General features: G+C 44.6%; 2 protein-coding genes and 1 long non-coding RNA gene across 6 annotated transcripts in view; all 3 read right to left on the bottom strand.

The window, feature by feature from the left end:
* Positions 1–16,484, bottom strand: part of LOC115132492 (limb region 1 homolog-like protein) — a 30,334-nt gene extending 13,850 nt beyond the window's left edge. The window contains exons 1-7 of one of the 2 annotated variants that reach the window (XM_029665187.1): positions 16,166–16,484; positions 5,458–5,545; positions 2,243–2,276; positions 1,510–1,649; positions 512–736; positions 295–363; positions 1–36 (exon numbers count right to left, since the gene is read on the bottom strand). The exon at positions 1–36 is cut by the window's left edge and continues 29 nt beyond it. In XM_029665187.1, coding sequence (XP_029521047.1) covers positions 1–36; positions 295–363; positions 512–736; positions 1,510–1,649; positions 2,243–2,276; positions 5,458–5,545; positions 16,166–16,228 — 655 coding nt within the window. In that variant the 5' untranslated portion in view covers positions 16,229–16,484. The remainder of the gene's footprint in view (positions 37–294; positions 364–511; positions 737–1,509; positions 1,650–2,242; positions 2,277–5,457; positions 5,546–16,165) is intronic. The other variant, XM_029665186.2, reaches the window with a different exon arrangement.
* Positions 16,485–17,325: 841 nt separating this feature from the next.
* Positions 17,326–19,066, bottom strand: LOC135572581 (putative nuclease HARBI1). 2 transcript variants are annotated; one of them, XM_065020866.1, is made up of 4 exons: positions 18,570–19,066; positions 18,385–18,500; positions 18,187–18,288; positions 17,326–18,092 (listed from the first exon to the last, which is right to left on the bottom strand). In XM_065020866.1, the coding sequence occupies exons 1-4, from the start codon at positions 19,039–19,041 to the stop codon at positions 18,033–18,035; spliced, it is 750 nt and encodes a 249-aa protein (XP_064876938.1). In that variant the 5' UTR covers positions 19,042–19,066; the 3' UTR covers positions 17,326–18,032. The 2 variants fall into 2 exon arrangements, 1 of the variants encoding a protein (XP_064876938.1); XR_010464424.1 differs by lacking the exon at positions 18,385–18,500 and having other exon boundaries at positions 17,347–18,092; positions 18,570–19,061.
* A 12-nt stretch (positions 19,067–19,078) lies between these two features.
* On the bottom strand, positions 19,079–20,395 carry LOC135572583 (uncharacterized). 2 transcript variants are annotated; one of them, XR_010464426.1, is made up of 7 exons: positions 20,264–20,395; positions 20,000–20,176; positions 19,848–19,909; positions 19,679–19,765; positions 19,335–19,591; positions 19,219–19,254; positions 19,079–19,121 (listed from the first exon to the last, which is right to left on the bottom strand). It is a non-coding gene; the product is annotated as an uncharacterized LOC135572583 (long non-coding RNA). The 2 variants fall into 2 exon arrangements; XR_010464425.1 differs by lacking the exon at positions 19,079–19,121 and having other exon boundaries at positions 19,130–19,254.
* Between the last annotated feature and the right edge of the window lie 1,956 nt (positions 20,396–22,351).

Here is a 22,351-nt window from a genome sequence, read left to right as displayed (position 1 = left end):
CACTGAACATGCGGGACAGCCCGAAGGGAGTGCACACTGCAGGGAGACAGGAAGTGGTAGGGTGGCAGATAGTCTAGCGGTTAAGAGCGTTGGGCCAGTAACTGAACAGTCGCTGGTTCGTATCCCAGAGCCAACTAAGTCAAACAAATCTGTCGATGTGCCCTTGAGCAAGGCACTTAACCCTAATCGCTCCTGTAAGTCGCTATGGATAAGTGTGTCTGCTAAATTACTCAAATGTAATACAAAAAAATATCTGACCGTGACCAACTGATCACAAGTTAGTCCGCTACTTACACAGGAGCAGGAGCACTCCAAACAGAGAGATGGCAGAGTAGAGGTAGGGCAGGTAACACTCCCACACGTCTGAGATGGGATATCAAAAAGTCACCAGAGAAAGGATTTTCATATATGATTCTCAAAAATAAAGGACTCCAATTCAATTCTTCAAAATACCCATTGCGAACAGTAGCAAAATGGCTTATATGAATAGCAAAGTCAAAGATCAACGGACCGTAGAGGCTCTCCCTGGCCGTGTTGTTCAGCAGGGCAACACCCACCCACAACATGCCCAGCACCAGCAGAGTGAGCAGCAGCAGCACCACCGCCGTCTCATACACCCGCGCCATCACCCCCTTCTTACAGCCCACGAAGCCCTCCGACTCAGTGAAGAAGTAGGCGAAGGGCATGAGGAAGACCAGGGACAGGTTGGAGAACAGGAACACTAGGTTCCATAAGCCTGATGGAGAGAAAGAGAAGAGATATGGTCAAAACATGACAGATTAGAACGCTATGAAACACCATAAAATAGATTTAACAATCTATTAGCCAATATTAACAACAGGCCCAAAGGTGAAGTACGTTTGACTGTTAACAGTACCACAGTCCGCCACAAGGAGGCGCAGCCTGGCTGGATAGGGTAAAACTATTGGGGGGCATACAGTCAAGTCCACTAACATCTGTAGGGATCCATGGCAATAAGCTACAGGGTTCAGTGACGTAGAGTTGGAGTTGACAGTGCTCCTTGTTATTCACACCAACAACTAACATATGGGGCCCACTTCTGCTGGTTGTTTAATTACTGTGAAAGGATAACATGACTCACCTTTTCCAAACACCACACTATATTTGCCATAAAACCAAAGGCAACAGTTGTGGCTGCTTTGTGTGATGTATTGTTGTCTCCACCTTCTTGCTCTTCGTGCTGTTGTCTGTGCCCAATAATGTTAGTTCCATGTTTCGTGCTGCTACCATGATGTGTTGTCATGTGTTGCTGCCTTAGGTCTCCCTTTATGTAGTGTTGTGTTGTCTCTTGTCGTGATGTGTGTTTTGTCCTATTTAACCATTTACAACGTCAAGCACGGTTCATATTGATTTCAAGCTCACTGACTATCGATACTTAGGATTTAAATATGGTTTAAAACAGAAGACTATAGAAGTACAGATTGAGTGCGTTGTTGTGGCGTAGACATGAAATGCTGTGTTGGTTGTAATATAGACAAGGTACAGTACCGTGGATGAGTGATCCATTGAGCCACTGCATGTAGTAGCTGTGAGGGAAGGTGAGCAGCACCTCATTGGACAGGATGGAGATGGGGAGGAGCAGCACAGCACACACCGCCACAGAGAGGGTGAATGTACACAGCCACAGCCTGGAGGGGGAGAGAGTTTGGAACAGTGTAGAAATTCATTTTCATGGAAATGGACAATAAAGCATTTTGGAGTGTGTGTTTCCTGTAGCTGCTCTGTGAGAAGGGGACAGTATAGTGTGTGTTTCCTGTAGCTGCTCTGTGAGAAGGGGACAGTATAGGGTGTGTTTCCTGTAGCTGCTCTGTGAGAAGGGGACAGTATAGTGTGTGTTTCCTGTAGCTGCTCTGTGAGAAGGGGACAGTATAGTGTGTGTTTCCTGTAGCTGCTCTGTGAGAAGGGGACAGTATAGTGTGTGTTTCCTGTAGCTGCTCTGTGAGAAGGGGACAGTATAGTGTGTGTTTCCTGTAGCTGCTCTGTGAGAAGGGGACAGTATAGTGCCAACTGGTATGACAAAGGGTAGGAAGGACATTAACAGTTCCACCGGGCAGACTGATACAACTACAGCCAAGTGGTGGTGTCATTCCATTTGGTCACATTGACTCAGATACTAGCTCAACCACTCTGCTCACACTGACACAGTGAGTGACTGAGTCAACGTGCTGCAGACTGCTACCAGACTGCTGTCAGTTTGTTCAGCCTTACGCTCTTTACTTACGCAATTTTGTTGACGGTCGCATCTTCAATGTCATCTGAAAAATGGCGAAAAACATATGAGTGAGTAATACATTTATACCAACATGCTAGTAAGGCAACCTAGTACTGACTAAAGGAACATGAGCATCTTGGCAACTGAAGGAAACCTTGAAAACAGACGGCTCCAAACCAAACAACTAGACAGATAAGAGAAGTGAAATGGTAGGAATGTTGATGGAGCCTGGAGGTAGAGGAGAGGAAGAAGTAAAGAGAGGCGAGGACGAGGTAAAGAGAGGTAGAGGCGAGGAAGAGGTAAAGAAAGGTAGAGGCGAGGCAGAGGTAAAGAGAGGTAGAGGCGAGGCAGAGGTAAAGAAAGGTAGAGGCGAGGCAGAGGTAAAGAAAGGTAGAGGCGAGGCAGAGGTAAAGAGAGGTAGAGGCGAGGCAGAGGTAAAGAAAGGTAGAGGCGAGGCAGAGGTAAAGAGAGGTAGAGGCGAGGCAGAGGTAAAGAGAGGTAGAGGCGAGGCAGAGGTAAAGAAAGGTAGAGGCGAGGCAGAGGTAAAGAAAGGTAGAGGCGAGGCAGAGGTAAAGAGAGGTAGAGGAGAGGAAGAGGTAAAGAGAGGTAGAGGCGAGGACGAGGTAAAGAGAGGTAGAGGCGAGGAAGAGGTAAAGAGAGGTAGAGGCGAGGACGAGGTAAAGAGAGGTAGAGGCGAGGAAGAGGTAAAGAGAGGTAGAGGCGAGGAAGAGGTAAAGAGAGGTAGAGGCGAGGCAGAGGTAAAGAGAGGTAGAGGCGAGGCAGAGGTAAAGAGAGGTAGAGGCGAGGCAGAGGTAAAGAAAGGTAGAGGCGAGGCAGAGGTAAAGAGAGGTAGAGGCGAGGAAGAGGTAGGAAGAGAGGTAGAGGCGAGGAAGAGGTAAAGAGAGGTAGAGGCGAGGCAGAGGTAAAGAGAGGTAGAGGTGAGGCAGAGGTAAAGAAAGGTAGAGGCGAGGCAGAGGTAAAGAGAGGTAGAGGCGAGGCAGAGGTAAAGAGAGGTAGAGGCGAGGCAGAGGTAAAGAGAGGTAGAGGCGAGGCAGAGGTAAAGAGAGGTAGAGGCGAGGCAGAGGTAAAGAGAGGTAGAGGTGAGGCAGAGGTAAAGAAAGGTAGAGGCGAGGCAGAGGTAAAGAGAGGTAGAGGCGAGGCAGAGGTAAAGAGAGGTAGAGGTGAGGAAGAGGTAAAGGAGAGGAAGATTCTAAAAACAGAGCAATAAAACGGTAAGACACAGATCTAAATGGATGGAGGGGAAATAAGGAGTTGGCCTCAACAACAGAGATATGCAGAGTACACCGTGATCAAGAGGTCCAAAGGACAAACATCTCTGGTATGCCTGTATGAGTCAAGAAGAGGAACAGAAGAGTTTGAAAAAACACGGTCTGAGTGCAAGACAAACCAGTTAGTAGCATCTCAATTGATTCAGACCATCAACACCCCACTATTCAATTAAAGCTGTGAGGCACAAACGTTCTGCTGGTGGTGTTGACTGACTGCTGAGGACATTCATTGCATTCAAAAACACTGTATTGCTAATGCAGAGCAGGTTCAGCTGTCCACCTTTCCAAAACCCAATAAGCACACTGGCTGAGTAGGCTGTGGGCTGGCCCACTACCAAACCTCTGCCAGAAGGATACAGATACAGGCCAGACGTAGGAGGTGCTACAGCTGTTTTTTTAACCACACCTTATTGGAGTGATTACATAAAGCCACATAACCAATTGCATTTGCACATCCACACTTTGTGTTCACTTGAGAGCAACATAACGCACATTCAATTATAAAATGGTCATACTTGGAAAGGACAGGGTACGTGTTTATCTTAAAAGGAACATTCGTCCCACCCCTCACCCAGCTGACCCACAAGCCTGAGTTGTTTCCATAACAACCTCCTGCAGCAGTGTAGGGCCCTGTGTGTTCTGGCCAAGGCCCCTATAGGCCCAGATAGATAGCTGCTACCCCTCCACATGTACAGGTTGATAGGGAAACATGCAAAACACACATTCAATTAGTGATGGGGGGTTTGTACAGTTAAATGTTGAGATATTACTTCTTTTACTCCAGTTTCGTGATATCCAATTGGTAGTTACAGTCTGGTCCCATCGCTGCAACTCCCGTGCGAACTCAGGAGAGGCGAAGTCAAGAGCCATGCGTCCTCCGAAACACGTCCCCGTCAAGCCACACTGCTTCTTGACACACTGCTCACTTAACCCAGAAGTCAGCCTCACCAATGTGTCGGAGGAAACACCGTACACCTGGCGACCCGGTCAGCGTGCAGTGCTAGAGTAACACCTCTTTCACTGCATGCAATGCAGTGCCTTAGACTGCTGCACCACTCAGGAGGCCCAGAGATATTAGTTTTGACAATGTATTGTATTATTTTGACAATATCACAATATTGTTTTTGTGCTAGTTGGCTGTACCAAAACATCAGTATTTTTTGTTCATAGCTTGTTCTCCATCTTTTTAATATAGGGAGACAATTTGTTTTGTCAAAAAATATTTACTGGAACATTGATCTGACCTTACTGCCATTAGCCCATAGAAATGCATTGAATAACATACATTTTGAGGGAACTATGTTGAAGTTTGTTTTGAAGTGTCTGTCCTATATCTGAGAGATATAAGAAGGATCAGGAAACGTATAAAATACATTCTACACATATTTAATGCTCCCTTTTGGGGGGGGGGGGGGGGGTAAACAACTTCCATACATACTTCCATCATTTTTTTAACTGGTACTGCCTTCCTAGAGCAAGACCATGTACAGTATTCTAGCAGCCCAACACTTACAATAGACTAACTCAAAGAAACCAATGAACTGATTTCACTAAATCTACATCCAAGGCGGTTTACACAGGCAGCCCAATTCTAATAGTTTTTTCCATCTAATTTGTCTTTTGACCAATTACATCAGATATTTTTCAGAGCTAGTCTGATTGGTCAGAAGATCAATTCCAATAATCAGAATCTGACTGCTTGTGTAAAATACAGTCTAAGAGGTCTGAACAATAGGTTTCTGCAGTGCACACAAGGGAAGGTGTGGTCTCCATAAACATAACACCACAAGAACATTCCAGAAAGAAAATGTCATCTAGAGGTTTTTCAACAGCTTCCATTTCCTCTAACGGACTGTTAATTTAGTTTGATGGATGGATGCGTTTAACATAATCCCTCAAGTCATTTCAGCCAGGCAAGCAGACTTCCATACTCACCAGTGGTGATATAGTCTGCATTCTTCTTGAAATGGGTGAGGATGAGGTAGGACAGTATGTAGAGGCAGGTGAAGAGGAGAACACAGATCTTGACAGAGGAAATAAACAAAAGACCAAAAGATTAGGCTAATACAGATCATTGCATATCACCAGGATTTTACTTGAAAGACATCTTTTGTTTTCTTGGAAAATATGCAGCTCAGTTCAATAATCCCAGCCTCAGTCTAGGAGCCATTCCCCATTATTTTCATCTCTACTTTGTACATTCTTCCACTGAAAATCAACCATTCCAGTGTTTTACTTGCTATATTGTATTTACTTTGCCACCATGGCCTTTATTTGCCTTATCTCACCTGTTCACATTGTATATAGACTTGTTTCTACTGTATTATTGACTGTATGTTTGTTTTACTCCATGTGTAACTCTGTGTCGTTGTATCTGTCGAACTGCTTTGCTTTATCTTGGCCAGGTCGCAATTGTAAATGAGAACTTGTTCTCAACTTGCCTACCTGGTTAAATAAAGGTGAAATAAATCAATTCTAAAAAAAAAGTCTAAATAAATACAGGTAAATGTTGAGATAATATCTTCAGATCAGCACATACAACAGATCAAGTCACCTAGGTCGTTTGGTTTAAACTCAGACTCTCTCTCTGACAGTTGATTATCATCTTTATTTACATTGGAGTCATTTAGCAGGTCTACGCTCTTATCCAAAGTGTATACTTTTCCATACTGGCCCCCAGTGGGAATCGAACCCACAACCCTGGCATTACAAGCGCCATGCTCTACCAACTGATCCACACAGGACCCTGTTATGTTGGTCATCATCACTAGGAGCTGTACTCATGGCTGACATGAATTGCTGTGAAAGTGATTATCGAAGAAGCTTGACAAGGTTGGGGGTCCTTGAGTGTGCAGATATACTTTAGTACCAAGGTTATTATAGTAAACTGAAAATAAAATTACAACTAAATGAAAAAAAAATGTAGTAAACTAAAATACAAACTATTATCTTTGACTCAAAAACTAACTAAAATCCATCACAAATTATGTTAAGTGTCTTTATGCTAAATTTAGGACAAAAATCAAATGGGGTTTTCAAGCTTTTTTTTTCGAATGGGATTTTCATGCTTCTGACAGGTCACATGGAGATTACCGTTAAATGATCAAGTCAGACTCAGAAAGATGATATTTCCACCAGCAGCACAGCAGATATAGACATGAGCGCCATGCAATACCTCTCTCACACAGTCACTGCGCTGTGCTACAAGTGGTAGCTGTAGCTACAGGACCAAAACAGCAGAGAAGTTTAGCCTCACGCATAAACACTCCTGGTTGCTGCGGAAATCGACCCACTACTATTGTTTACATCTACATCACCTCGCTGAGTCTACCTTCACACCTAATCTATAACCTGACCCATCACTTTATGCAATACTGCTCTACAATGGCAAGAAGTGACATCCCAGAACGTATACAAACACATACATGGCTCCTAGCCTCCCAAGCATAGGCTACTTCATCCCCTAAAAATAAATATAAAAACGGAAGTAGTATCTTTTTTTTTAGCAAACTTAACTTTAAAAAAAAAATTATATAGTCAATCTGATCTAAAAAACTGAAACTGAATTTCAAATAGAAATCTTAACTAATAAGAAAAACTAAAGAAAATCACAACAGTAATAACCCTGGAATTTAGAGAACAGGAGGCTAGACAGGATAACAGGAGGCTAGACAGGATAACAGGAGGCTAGACAGGATAACAGGAGGATAGACAGGATAACAGGAGGCTAGACAGGATAACAGGAGGCTAGACAGGATAACAGGAGGATAGACAGGATAACAGGAGGATAGACAGGATAACAGGAGGATAGACAGGATAACAGGAGGCTAGACAGGATAACAGGAGGCTAGACAGGATAACAGGAGGATAGACAGGATAACAGGAGGCTAGACAGGATAACAGGAGGCTAGACAGGATATAGACAGGGGGCTAGATAACAGAGGAGGATAGACAGGATATAGCTGGCTGGACAGGATAACAGGGGGCTAGATAACAGAGGAGGATAGACAGGATATAGCTGGCTGGACAGGATAACAGGGGGCTAGATAACAGAGGAGGGTAGACAGGATATAGCTGGCTGGACAGGATAACAGGGGGCTAGATAACAGAGGAGGATAGACAGTATATAGCTGGCTGGACAGGATAACAGGGGGCTAGATAACAGAGGAGGATAGACAGGATATAGCTGGCTGGACAGGATAACAGGGGGCTAGATAACAGAGGAGGATAGACAGGATATAGCTGGCTGGACAGGATAACAGGGGGCTAGATAACAGAGGAGGGTAGACAGGATATAGCTGGCTGGACAGGATAACAGGGGGCTAGATAACAGAGGAGGATAGATAGTCTGGTTGTTCTCCTTTCTGACTGGCACAGTTGTGCAACTAGCTATCTAGTCAAGATGAGTGGGTTGGACTTAGGAAGCCTCACCCAGTCAATGTTTTGAAGTAAACCGTTTCAGGTCACAATAAGCTAGGATTTGTTTCTTCCATCACAATGCATTACTATCCACTGTCAATGGTGCGGTGGGTTTTGAAATGACCCAGCCTGTATAGTGACATGGTGACAGAGACATGCAAGACAAGGCCATTAGGCCAAGAGAAACAGATGGAGTCTGCAGATTAGATATACCAGTTTAGCCAGATGAAGAGAGCAGGAGAAACAGGGTGAGAGTGGGGGACTGGGATCAGGTTAGGACGGGAAGGAAGTGTGCAACTAGACAGACCTTAAACCCCTATTTGGGTCAATATACAGCCAGCCTCAATGAATCTAGGGATATTGTCTTCTGTAAGAGAACGGACTCCTTGACCAACTGAACATTGATTAATCCCATTTAATCGGATACAGTCTAATAGCTGTCTGCCGGGCCTGGTCGTCTGGGGTAAAAATCTGAGAATGTGCCTCTTGAAACTAAATCAGTGGTCAACTGTTCACAACTATACTCACAGAGCTTCAACTCTAAAATCACAGGATGTGGTGAGAGATTAATATGTTTCACCATTGGTGTTGGAGGAAATGCTGAGTTAACTGGGACTATTCAGAGAGACAACCAAGGACACACATAAAACACAACATGTAAGGCCTAGACAAACATCCTCTCCCCAGCCCAGAGGAAGAGAGGCGATGGTGGCAGGATTCAGGAGTTCACCCTGAGGTGACATTAACTGCAGAAAACAATAGTTGAGAAAGAAAGTTACCCCATCCTGAGAGAGTGGCAGAAATGTGACACATTGGCTACCACTGCCTGGAAAAAGACTGTTTCCTGTAGATTGAATAATGCTTACCCAAGCACATCTTGTCCTTGTGAAATAAATAAAATGGTACCTTTGACAGTCAATCCAATGAAATATGATAGAATTCCTCTTATTCAATTGTAGGGCTATTTGTTCAATACATATGATCACGTTTCTAGGGCATTATTTCACTGCAGTAGAAGGTCCACAACTTCTTGTTCTATTCTTCACTGTAGAATAACATTTAAGGAGAGGGAAACGCATCTGCACACGCACCCACCTTCATGTCAATGCCTAGACACTACATTCCTCTGACATACAAAGTACATTGAACAACGGAAGAGGAGGACATATGGTAGTGACAAAGTGGGGTTCCTCCTCCTCCAATCCATGGGTGGGACAGGCCATCTCCCTGTCCCTCTTTCTAGGATGGCAACAATGAGATTTGGGGAAAACCAGTTGTTGTATCACCCATATTAACAACTGGGCCCTAACCACAGTGAAGTTCCTAAAAATCGCTGCCATTGCAGGATTGTTTCTCAGTGAGGCAGTGAGAATAGATCCAACACTATAGCCTGGTTGGGCTGATGTCCCCAACAGTGACAATTTAGCACTTGGACAATAGATTCCAGCTAACAAGGACAGGTATCTGAGACTGTCTACAATGTTTTGTTTTCCCCAACATGAACTGAATGAAACACAAAACAATGCCTTCTCTACAGACATGACTGGTGACAATCATTCCCATTCACTGTTCCTTACATTACGCATACGCCAAGTAGCCTATGGTTTTGTAGGTTTGTTGAGAAATTCTTACCAATCGTGACGTATAGCTAGCCTGGTACCGCAAAATGTCAAATGCATGTCGCAACAAAACAATGACGCTACAAATGCTCAGCATCAAAATTAGCCAACAAACTGTGGAGGAAATCTTTCAATGTGCTGTGTTCGCAATAAGCCTGCTATATCCCACAAAGAGAAAGTACCGGTAGGTAGGAGGGGGATCACAAGGGGGTGAAAGACCTAGCCAACAGACTGAGAGACCAGTCAGCAGTTGTAGGTGAAAAACACATGTTGAGTTCTACCTGGAGGAAGGCAACTTTCTGTCCAGGCAGTTCTAAACAAGGAGCTGGGCTTAGAAGGGGTTTTAAAGGTCGGAGGCTGGGCTTTCTGTCCAAGCAGTTCTAAACAAGGAGCTGGGCTTAGAAGGGGTTTTAACGGCCGGAGGCTGGGCTTTCTGTCCAAGCAGTTCTAAACAAGGAGCTGGGCTTAGAAGGGGTTTTAACGGCCGGAGGCTGGGCTTTCTGTCCAAGCAGTTCTAAACAAGGAGCTGGGCTTAGAAGGGGTTTTAACGGCCGGAGGCTGGGCTTTCTGTCCAAGCAGTTCTAAACAAGGAGCTGGGCTTAGAAGGGGTTTTAACGGCCGGAGGCTGGGCTTTCTGTCCAAGCAGTTCTAAACAAGGAGCTGGGCTTAGAAGGGGTTTTAACGGCCGGAGGCTGGGCTTTCTGTCCAAGCAGTTCTAAACAAGGAGCTGGGCTTAGAAGGGGTTTTAAGTTCGGCCGGAGGCTGGGCTTTCTGTCCAAGCAGTTCTAAACAAGGAGCTGGGCTTAGAAGGGGTTTTAACGGCCGGAGGCTGGGCTTTCTGTCCAGGCAGTTCTAAACAAGGAGCTGGGCTTAGAAGGCATTTTAACAGTCGGAGGCTGGGCTTTCTGTCCAGGCAGTTCTAAACAAGGAGCTGGGCTTAGAAGGGGTTTTAACGGCCGGAGGCTGGGCTTTCTGTCCAGGCAGTTCTAAACAAGGAGCTGGGCTTAGAAGGGGTTTTAACGGTCGGAGGCTGGGCTTTCTGTCCAGGCAGTTCTAAACAAGGAGCTGAGCTGGGCTTAGAAGGGGTTTTAACGGCCGGAGGCTGGGCTTGTCCAGGCAGTTCTAAACAAGGAGCTGGGCCAGGCAGTTTCTAAACAAGGAGCTGGGCTTAGAAGGGGTTTTAACGGCCGGAGGCTGGGCTTTCTGTCCAGGCAGTTCTAAACAAGGAGCTGGGCTTAGAAGGGGTTTTAACGGCCGGAGGCTGGGCTTTCTGTCCAGGCAGTTCTAAACAAGGAGCTGGGCTTAGAAGGGGTTTTAACGGCCGGAGGCTGGGCTTTCTGTCCAGGCAGTTCTAAACAAGGAGCTGGGCTTAGAAGGGGTTTTAACGGCCGGAGGCTGGGCTTTCTGTCCAGGCAGTTCTAAACAAGGAGCTGGGCTTAGAAGGGGTTTTAACGGCCGGAGGCTGGGCTTTCTGTCCAGGCAGTTCTAAACAAGGAGCTGGGCTTAGAAGGGGTTTTCTGTCAACGGAGCTGGGCGGAGGCTGGGCTTTCTGTCCAGGCAGTTCTAAACAAGGAGCTGGGCTTAGAAGGGGTTTTCAGGCAGTTCGGCCTGGGCTTAGGGGTTTTAACGGTCGGAGGCTGGGCTTTCTGTCCAGGCAGTTCTAAACAAGGAGCTGGGCTTAGAAGGGGTTTTAACGGCCGGAGGCTGGGCTTTCTGTCCAGGCAGTTCTAAACAAGGAGCTGGGCTTAGAAGGGGTTTTAACGGCCGGAGGCTGGGCTTTCTGTCCAGGCAGTTCTAAACAAGGAGCTGGGCTTAGAAGGGGTTTTAACGGCCGGAGGCTGGGCTGTTTCTGGAGCTGGGCCAGGCAGTTCTAAACAAGGAGCTGGGCTTAGAAGGGGTTTTAACGGCCGGAGGCTGGGCTTTCTGTCCAGGCAGTTCTAAACAAGGAGCTGGGCTTAGAAGGGGTTTTAACGTTCGGAGGCTGGGCTTTCTGTCCAAGCAGTTCTAAACAAGGAGCTGGGCTTAGAAGGGGTTTTAACGGCCGGAGGCTGGGCTTTCTGTCCAGGCAGTTCTAAACAAGGAGCTGGGCTTAGAAGGGGTTTTAACGGTCGGAGGCTGGGCTTTCTGTCCAGGCAGTTCTAAACAAGGAGCTGGGCTTAGAAGGCGTTTTAACGGTCGGAGGCTGGGCTTTCTGTCCAGGCAGTTCTAAACAAGGAGCTGGGCTTAGAAGGGGTTTTAACGGTCGGAGGCTGGGCTTTCTGTCCAGGCAGTTCTAAACAAGGAGCTGGGCTTAGAAGGGGTTTTAACGGCCGGAGGCTGGGCTTTCTGTCCAGGCAGTTCTAAACAAGGAGCTGGGCTTAGAAGGGGTTTTAACGGTCGGAGGCTGGGCTTTCTGTCCAGGCAGTTCTAAACAAGGAGCTGGGCTTAGAAGGGGTTTTAACGGCCGGAGGCTGGGCTTTCTGTCCAGGCAGTTCTAAACAAGGAGCTGGGCTTAGAAGGGGTTTTAACGGTCGGAGGCTGGGCTTTCTGTCCAGGCAGTTCTAAACAAGGAGCTGGGCTTAGAAGGGGTTTTTCTGTCGGCAGGAGGCTGGGCTTAGAAGGGGTTTTAACTGTCCAGGCAGTTCTAAACAAGGAGCTGGGCTTAGAAGGGGTTTTAACGGCCGGAGGCTGGGCTTTCTGTCCAAGCAGTTCTAAACAAGGAGCTGGGCTTAGAAGGGGTTTTAACGGCCGGAGGCTGGGCTTCTGTGGTGGAAGGTGGTGGTGGACAGTTGGGCAAACTTAAAATGAATAAACCCTTTCATGCATTGTGTTCTACTGCTCACTTCCTGCCCCAACATGAACCTGGTTGTTGAGAATAGGCCAAGGAGCTAGAGTTTAGAGTGTGTCTAACGGCCAAGGTCTCTGCCTGCCTGAGCTTGTGTTGAAGGCACTGCCCAGTTGGCCAGGCATTTGAGAACAAGGAGCTGGAGTTTCAAGAGGGTTTAATTTGGGTTTAACAGCCAAATGATGGGCTTTTGTATTGAAGGCGGTGGAGAAAGTGGGCGCAACATTGTACAGATGGAGGCAGCAGCAGAGTAAAAACCCATTCTGTACAGATGGAGACAGCGTCAGAGTAAAAACCCATTCTGTACAGATGGAGACAGCGGCAGAATAAAAACCCATTCTGTACAGATGGAGACAGCGGCAGAGTAAAAACCCATTCTGTACAGATGGAAACAGCGGCAGAGTAAAAACCCATTCTGTACAGATGGAGGCAGCGGCAGAGTAAAAACCCATTCTGTACAGATGGAGACAGCGGCAGAGTAAAAACCCATTCTGTACAGATGGAGGCAGCGGCAGAGTAAAACCCATTCTGTACAGATGGAGACAGTGGCAGAGTAAAAATAAAAGCTGCAGCTACCTCGCTTTCAAAGCAGCTTTCATGCCAACACATTGAAGAGTTTGTACAATGCTAAGTTTACAAGTGGAACAAGAGGATAAATCTAATTGATGCGCAACAGCCAAAAACAATCAACAAATGGTATGGAACATGAAAAGTCTGCATGTCCTTATAATAATAGTCCAAATATTTTCCATTACCGAGAGGAAGTTGAATAACAGATCAATACTGATGTGGGACAGAACATCTTCTGGTCTCTGATACACTTTGGAAGGATGACGTCACAAGATTACTGAAACGTCAACTACCAAGTCATTTTCAAGGTAGCAAGATGAGAGGGGCTTGTATCAGGGTCAATGATGATAAGCTAAGGCTAAATCCCCTTTAATGACCAGAGGTCAAATGATTATGCTGTGTGTGAGAGAGAACAAACAGTGAAGAAATAAGCTTAGGACTGTATGGTAGGTAAAAGGTTAAGCAAGGCCCGGGGTACTTGAGAAGAATTAGGCCTAGGTGAAAGGGACAATGTCAAGATACGCTTTGGGCATTGAAGCATATTTTTAGTATTAAGCCTACTGGGCGATTCCACACCAGCGTAGCCCGAAAGTGTTTTTGGCATCTCAGATTGTTCTGGCAATTCTCACATATTCAAAAAAATATTATTATTTTTGGGAGGGGGCAGGGGGGGGCTGGGGCGTTTCACATTTGTATCAAACATATTTTTGTTGTCATGATGAAATTTTAAGGACCCATAAGACCATATGAGCCGTGAACCATACATGATACACACCTCATCTTTGTATAATTCTACCCATTATATTCTGCTGTAACATATGGAGTATGTCTAGATTAGAGGTCGACCGATTAATCAGAATGGCCGATTAATTAGGGCCGATTTCAAGTTCTCATAACAATCGGTTATCGGCATTTTTGGACACCGATCATGGCAGATTACATTGCACTCCACGAGGAGACTGCGTGGCAGTCTGTTATGCGAGTGCAGCAAGGAGCTAAGGTAAGGTGCTAGCTAGCATTAAACTTATCTTATAAAAAACAATCTTAACATAATCACTAGTTAACTACACATGGTTGATGATATTACTAGTTTATCTAGTTTGTCCTGCGTAGCATATAATTGATGCGGTGCCTGATAATTTATCATTGAATCACAGCCTACTTCGCAAACGGGTGATTTAACAAGCGCATTCACGAAAAAAAGCACTATCGTTGCACCAATGTGTACCCAACCATAAACATCAATGCCTTTCTTAAAATCAATACACAATAATATATTTTTAAACCTGCATATTTAGTTAATATTGCCGGCTAACATGAATTTCTTTTAACTAGGGAAATTGTGTCACTTCTCTTGCGTTCTGTGCAAGCAGAGTCAGGGTATAATGCAGCAGTTTGGGCCGCCTGGCTCGTTGCGAACTGTGTGAAGACCATTTCTTCCTAACAAAGACCGTACTTTGCCAGAATTGTACATAATTATGACATAACATTGAAGGTTGTGCAATGTAATAGCAATATTTAGACTTAGGAATGCCACCGGTTAGATAAAATATGGAACGGTTCCGTATTTCACCGAAAGAATAAACATTTTGTTTTCAAAATGATAGTTTCCGGATTTGACCATATTAATGACCTAAGGCTCATATTTCTGTGTTTATTACATTATAATTAAGTTTATGATTTGATAGAGCAGTCTGATTGAGCGGTGGTAGGCAGCAGCAGACTCGTAAGCATTCATTCAAACAGCCCTTTCCTGCATTTGCCAGCAGCTCTTCGCTGTGCTTCAAGCATTGCTCTGTTTATGACTTCAAGCCTATCAACTCCCGAGATTAGGCTGGCAATACTAAATTACCTATTAGAACATCCAATAGTCAAAGGTATTTGAAATACAAATGGTAGAGTGAAATAGATCTATAATAACTACAACCTAAAACTTCTTACCTGGGAATACTGAAGACTCATGTTAAAAGGAACCACCAGTTTTCCCATGTTCTGAGCAAGGAACTTAAACGTTAGCTTTTTTACATGGTACATATTTAACTTTTACTTTCCTCTCCAACACTTTGGTTTAAATAATGCAAAAACAAATTGAACAGGTTTCATTATTTATTTGAGACTAAATTGAAGTTAAAAGTTCAAATAAGTGTTCATTCAGTATTGTTGTAATTGTCATTATTACAAATATATGTATATAAAAAAAAATGGTCAGATTAATCGGTATCGGCTTTTTTTGGTCCTCCAATAATCAGTATCGGCGTTGAAAAGTCATAATCAGTCGACTTCTCTAGTCTAGATACTGAAATACAATTTCACATCATGAGGGTCTTGGCGTTCTGCAACGTTGTCGTCATTTCTGACTCACAGAATAAGCCTACAAAACGCAAGATTAGATGTGGTCTTTAAAGTACAGTGCTGTTATCTTTTTGGCTCATGGAACAAGGCGTGCTCTGCTGTAGCTAGGTCTACATGAGAACTGCTGTGCGTTGCGGGGTTAAGGGTCATCTCGATGTGCCCTGTTGAAGCAATAGTAATCAGGTCTGAAGTTCAGCAGGAGCTGTTCTGTGCCATCCGTACAGTGTTGTATTCAGTAAGGACAAAACGTTTTAAAACTGAGTGAAAGAGGTACCGTAGCACCAAAACTTCTCCAAATAGAATGCAGATACACATTTAATGTTGCGAAACGTTTTGCTGCAGTGTGCCCTACTGAACACAACCCAGCGTAACATCCCATAAAGAAGTCAATGTGGTGGAACCAGGTGGCAACAGTTCAGGTAAAATCATTACATATAGCTATTCATTAAAGTACATGTTTTATATACTGAATGGAATCTATACAACTATAAGTTATGCATGGCTCTCATTACACACAACCATGATAGTCTACAGCCAAGGCTTTACAAGAAGAAACATACAGAAATGCATATGGATGGAGGCCCAAGGTGGAAGAAAAGGCTCCTTGGGTTACCCTTCTGTGTCTCAGCCACATTAATGACCAGCCACACACACACACCCCTGTAAAGAGATTCCCTTGTAATAAGTTATAGGCTACAGTAACCACAGAACTTCAGTAGAGGAAGAAACGATATCACTATCAGTATGCAAACTTTTATGAACATAATACAGCCACTTCCTGAAATGCACCACGGATTAATATCTCGCTGAAATGATTTTTGTGTTGAGGTTTATAAACAAAGAGCATTAGCGTACTTACAAAAATCTCTCGCACTTTGTTGTGGAAAAGTTGCTCTCTAACCGACACGTCGTCTACTTCCATCCTACGAAACCATGACGCAGGGGTTAAAATATGATAAAACGTGGCTAAACGCGCTGGGACGGGATGGTACTACAGTAAAACAACAAAGCATCTCTCGCTGGTTAGAACAGTGTGGCAAGCGAACTACATTTGTCCTAAACTTCTCAAACTAACGACAAAGCTACGGTCGCGGACCCTGTTTCGTTTAAACTCCACAAACAAGCAACCGTCCTCCGTGCGCGTTACACATAGGGGGTGGCGACTGGGCGGGCGATCCGGGAGAATGGGTGGTGGTTAGATGTACCGCTACCTGGGCTGCGTTCAGTACGTTGTTATTCGTGGATCTATATATTTATTTTATCGAACACAATCATAATTGCTTCTATTTTACCAGGGGCCTGTTGCACAAAACTAGGATAAGGGATTAAGCCAGGATATCTTGGTGATCCTGGCTCAATTGATCCGTAATCCGGTTGCACTAAAGATGGATAGGGGGCAGGAGGATATGTTATGGTATAAATTACCATGGAGATTTATTCTGTGGAGCTAGCCTGCTCCAGACCAGGCTAAATTCCAGGATCTATTTAATCTCATCCCTAATGTCAGTCAGCAGTCACCACAAATGGAAACCAATAGTTATTTCACTGCTCACTATACATTGTTATCACATATAACTAGACCCACTGTTATTTAAACGTTTGTGATCATTAATTTCAATGATTTTGGATAAAAAATGATTTTTAGATGTTGCTATCATTAGATAATTTACAGTTTCCCATAGACTATAAGGCTATATATAAAATGATAGAATATTAGGGCCACAGAGGGGAAAAAAACACAAGTCATAATATTGTAACCAGTTGTTTTAAAGGAGGACAGTTGTTAAAATGAAAGATGTGGGGCATTTCGTGAAATTGTACTTCAGTATGGTTTCATAAACAAAGACATGCTGATGTGCCAGAATATTAAGTATCACATTGTCATAAGTATCAAAACTGTAAAAACAATATGTAGCTTTTCTGCAGAAAGAACCAGCCTCATAAATTTATGACTTTATCCTTTTTCTTCAGTGTGGCCCTAGTACTCTGTCATATAAACAAATACACATTCCATATGAATATAAAAACACAATGTGTAACATTATGTTCCTTTATTGAATAAGGACAAAACAAAGCAGGTAAACCATCAGCTCCTTTCGAAACTGAAGTCACAGTGACTCTACAAGATGGAAAGCACAGAACCCAAGCATATTATACAAAATGATACATACACATTCAAAGGTCTGTATATAACACACCCTGCATGTCTGCACACTAAAATAAATGCAGGACAAATCCATACACATCAACTGAACAGACAAATGAATGGATGCAGTAGCCTCCCTGCAGCCTTGTATTACACACAGTATACCGCACAAACATCATAAGAGGCCAAATTCGTCAAAAAACGAACCCAAAAAAACCAAATTCCTCTGCCACCGCAGGACATATTTAACCAAAATTGAAAGCACACATACTAACTAAAATAATTCAACACATATTGGTCCCTCAGCAGCCGACCACTGTCGTCATCAGGGAAGATTGCCGGATTGTCCCAGTCCATGGCTGGTGGCACTCTGGGGGCCCTCTCCTTCCTCAGGCAGGCCACATTGTGGAGGACAGCACAAGCCACAGTAATATCACATGCCCTAACAGGGCTGACCCTTAATTTGTGAAGGCAGTGAAAGCGTGCCTTCAGGAGGCCAAAGGTCATTTCAACTCTGGCCCTGGTCCTGGCATGGGCATGGTTGTAGGCCTGCTGTGCTTCCTGGGGTCTTTGAAAGGTGTCAGGAGAAAAGGCTGGCAGCCATACCCCCTGTCTCCCAGCAACACACCAGAGAATTCACCTGTCAACACAAAATCTCATCATTACTACCTCATAAACACAGTGATATTCTTGACACAGCCATGATGGTTATAAATAGGGGTTGTGTGGCTTACCTTGTGATAGATTTCAGAGGCCCGAAAGATTCTGGAGTCATGGACTGAGCCAGGCCATTTTGCCACAACATTGCTGATCACACAGTCAGCATTGCAGACCATCTGAAATCATAAGATGAGGAATATTACACCAATCAATGCACATCACTGGCAATGCAGAGTGTTCGTCAATGGACAATATCAAAAAGTTATGTTCACCTGAACATTAATGCTGTGAAAGGATTTCCTATTCACAAAATCGGCCTCATGGGCACCTGAGGGGGCTTTTATCCTTATGTGTGTGCAGTCCACTGCACCAATGACATTGGGGAAACCTGTCACACAAAGTAATGAGTATCCTACTATGTGTTAACAGTTGTCCTGTAATTTGTAGATCCTCTTACCTGCAATCCTATAGAACTCCTCTTTGATGTCACAGAGTCTTCTGTGGCCAGGGAAGGAGATGAAGACATCTGCTAATGCTTTGATAGCCAGACACACACTCCTTATTGTGCGGCAAATTGTGGCCTTGTTCAGCTGTTCTGCATCCCCCACTGAGTACAGGAAGGCTCCACTAGCAAAAAAGCGCAAGGCCACACAAACCATTTGCTCCACACTCAGTGCATGGCTCCGTGCAGTGCGGTGCTTAATCCTGGGACCCAGTAGTCTGCATAGATACCTGATGCCATCTGCAGAAAACCTGTATCTTTCATATAGATGGTCATCAGGGAAGGCCAGTGGGTCCAACCGGTCCCTGAAGACCCTTTCTCGCCTGAAGGCTCTCCTCAGCACAAGTGCTTCTTCATCCACCACATCTCGCACGAATGGGCATGCCATTGTCAGAGCAGAAAGGAACACACAATTTTGGGCCTTCATATAGGCTAGTGGCCACACCTGGTGCTGGGGGTGGGCAAAGAGGGCGATGCCTTATAACGATGACTTGGTTGTACTGATTGCTGGGAAAATAAAAAAACCTCAGAAAGATGCCACCGTCCTGTGTGCTCACAATAAGAGCTCATATGTCATGGCTCACTTGACTTTACGAGAATATACCTAATTTTTATTTTGAGCTGTGTCATCTTCTTGGAGCTGGGGGGAGGAAAGAAAAATAATGATTAATACATTTGTGTTACAGTTAGCATACAGTGTACATTGAAGGCATATCTCACCTCCCTCTCAAGTTTTTTTATTTCAAGGTCCAGTTTCCTAATTGTCCTCTTTTTTTATTTCGGACTCCAGTGCAAGATTTTCCATCTTTTTCTTCTTGTACTGAATGTCTATGTCTGCCAGTTCTATTTGGCGCCGGAGGTGGTTGCCATACAACTTTCTGATAGCTTGTGAGCTCTGTGAACACAATACAATTAGCGCAGCTGGAATTTGGCAGGATGTTGCCAGGCTGGTTTTCCCACTGTATAGCATCTGGGTCCTGTAAAAGAAATTAGATTTTTTGATTTTGATGAGGACTCCTCACCATTGTAGAGTAAATAGTACTTTCACAGTCTTAACATGATACCTCATGCCTTCTGGAATCCAGAGAGATGGTCTCCTCCTCATCATCGTCTCCATCATGTGCTGTTGCTGCTGCACTGGGGCCTTCACCCTATCACATTTAATCGGATTCATATTGAAGCTAGTAGACAAGACATGCCAGGCCTACAGTATGCCTTTGATGGAGTACTCACTGGATCAGCATCGTCTGGTGCTTGTGCTGGTGGCTCTAACAGGAACACAGTGCTGCCAGGCACTGCAAGGCAATAGGTAAACCAAAGTCAGACAGTCAAAATTGATTCAATATGAATGTGGTTGTATCCCATGTAGAGATGGAAGGACATACCTTGAATGAAGCGGGTGGCATCTTGGGAGGAACCTATGCTCGTCTCTTTCCCCCCAGGGATCCCCTCTAAGACGGGCCTGCCTTTATTTAGCTCCAAGGCCATGTCCTCTGCTGGGGTAAGGTCAGCCTTTGGTGACCCACCACCCGTGCCTTGTCTGTGGGTATTCTTTTTCACTGCTAAAACAGTACAGACAATGTGTGAGCAGGCACCTTCTGGGTACAATATATGCTTGTGCTTTGTTAAATATTAGTCAGGGACCATACCATTCTGCAGAATGTTCTTGTATTTGATTTTGACCTGCTGCCATGTCCGTTTTGGCCCGTTCATGTTTAATCTACACACACACACACACACACACACACACACACACATTTAATGGAGTCACACTGCAAAAAATTACTTTATTTTTGTCTTGTTTTCAGTAAAAATATCAAAAATAAAATATCACACTTTATACAGTGTGATGGAGTTACTTTACACAATTTCACTCATATCTGCAGTGCATTTTAATTAAAAATTTAACCGTTTCATAATTACAGTACAACTGCATTTTTGGAGATGTGAATTAAATATTTGAATTGTAATTGTGATGTTTCAGCGGAGCGGTGAGTGTGTAATTGTGCACTACTTACGCATTCAGGCGGTCTGCAATACTTTGCCACGCTTTTTCGCTTTGCTTTATCACTGTGGCGGTGTTGCCTTTCTTCTTAATTATATCTTTTACCTCCTCGTATGCCTCCATGAGGATTTGTGCTTCCGACGGGGAAAAGTACGCGGCTCTAGTTGCCATGGTAAATCAGTTAATCTGTGATCTGTGGCGGGGTCTATTTGAGTGAGCCGTGAGCGCGCACCTATCCAGGATTGGTTTCACCTGGCTTAATGAATCCGTGTCTGCTCATCCTGGCTTGGTCTTTGTGCAACCAATTAAGCCTGGACGCACATGTTTTGGCTTCATTGAGCTCAGCTGAGTCATTTATCCCGGATGTCTTAATTCTACTTTTGTGCAACAGGCCCCAGGGCTCTGTTTCAGAAAGCAGGGTTAACAAACTCTGAGTTTAAACCTGAACTCTAGGTTGACTAACTCTAGGCTGTCAAACTCAAGAGTTTTCGGCTTTAGAACAGATGATAAATTGAAATCAATCAAATCAAAGTTTATTTGTCACGTGGCCGAATACAACAGGTGTAGTTGACATTACAGTGAAATGCTTACTTACAGGCTCTAACCAATAGTGCAAAAAAGGTATTAGGTGAACAATAGGTAGGTAAAGAAATAAAACAACAGTAAAAAGACAGGCTATATACAGTAGTGAGGCTACATACAGACACCGCTTAGTCAGGCTGATTGAGGTAGTATGTACCTTTAGATAAGGTTAAAGTCACTATAAATATATGATGAACAGAGAGTAGCAGTAGCGTAAAAGAGGGGTTGGCAGGTGGTGGGTGGGACACAATGCAGATAGCCCGGTTAGCCAATGTGCGGGGCACTGGCTGGTCGGCCCAATTGAGGTAGTATGTACATGAATGTATAGTTTAAGCGATTATGCATATATGATAAACAGAGAGTAGCAGCAGCGTAAAAGAGGGGTTGGGAGGCACACAATGCAAATAGTCCGGGTAGCCATTTGATTACCTGTTCAGGAGTCTTATGGCTTGGGGTTAAAAACTGTTGTGAAGCCTTTTTGTCCTAGACTTGGCACTCCGGTACCGCTTGCCATGCAGTAGTAGAGAGAACAGTCTATGACTGGGGTGAATGGGGTCTTTGACAATTTTTAGGGCCTTCCTCTGACACTGCCTGGTGTAGAAGTCCTGGATGGCAGGCAGCTTAGCCCCAGTGATGTACTGGGCCGTACGCACTACCCTCTGTGGTGCCTTGCGGTCAGAGGCCGAGCAATTGCCGTACCAGGCAGTGATGCAACCAGTCAGGATGCTCTCGATGTGGCAGCTGTAGAACCTTTTGAGGATCTCGGGACCCATGCCAAATCTTTTTAGTTTCCTGAGGGGGGATAGGCTTTGTCGTGCCCTCTTCACGACTGTCTTGGTGTGTTTGGACCATTCTAGTTTGTTGTTAATGTGAACACCAAGGAACTTGAAGCTCTCAACCTGCTCCACTACAGCCCCGTCGATGAGAATGCGGGCGTGCTCGGTGCTCCTTTTCCTGTAGTCCACAATCATCTCTTTAGTCTTGGTTACGTTGAGGGATAGGTTGTTATTCTGGCACCACACGGCCAGGTCTCTGACTTCCTCCCTATAGGCTGTCTCATCATTGTCGGTGATCAGGCCTACCACTGTTGTGTCATCTGCAAACTGGCCATACAGTCATGGGTGAACAGGGAGTACAGGAGGGGACTGAG

Source organism: Oncorhynchus nerka, linkage group LG7, assembly GCF_034236695.1.
Source record: "Oncorhynchus nerka isolate Pitt River linkage group LG7, Oner_Uvic_2.0, whole genome shotgun sequence".
Classification (NCBI taxonomy): Eukaryota; Metazoa; Chordata; class Actinopteri; order Salmoniformes; family Salmonidae; genus Oncorhynchus; species Oncorhynchus nerka.
This window is presented reverse-complemented; position numbering and strand designations above follow the sequence as displayed.

What these genes read in the sequence shown, in the direction of transcription:
- LOC135572581 (XM_065020866.1), bottom strand. Translation starts at nt 19,041, where the DNA reads ATGAAGGCCCAAAATTGTGTGTTCCTTTCTGCTCTGACAATGGCATGC. An exon ending in TTCACAGCATTAATGTTCAG is followed by an intron (nt 18,289 to 18,384) that starts GTGAACATAACT and finishes TTATGATTTCAG; the next exon opens with ATGGTCTGCAATGCTGACTG. An exon ending in CCTCTGAAATCTATCACAAG is followed by an intron (nt 18,093 to 18,186) that starts GTAAGCCACACA and finishes TTGTGTTGACAG; the next exon opens with GTGAATTCTCTGGTGTGTTG.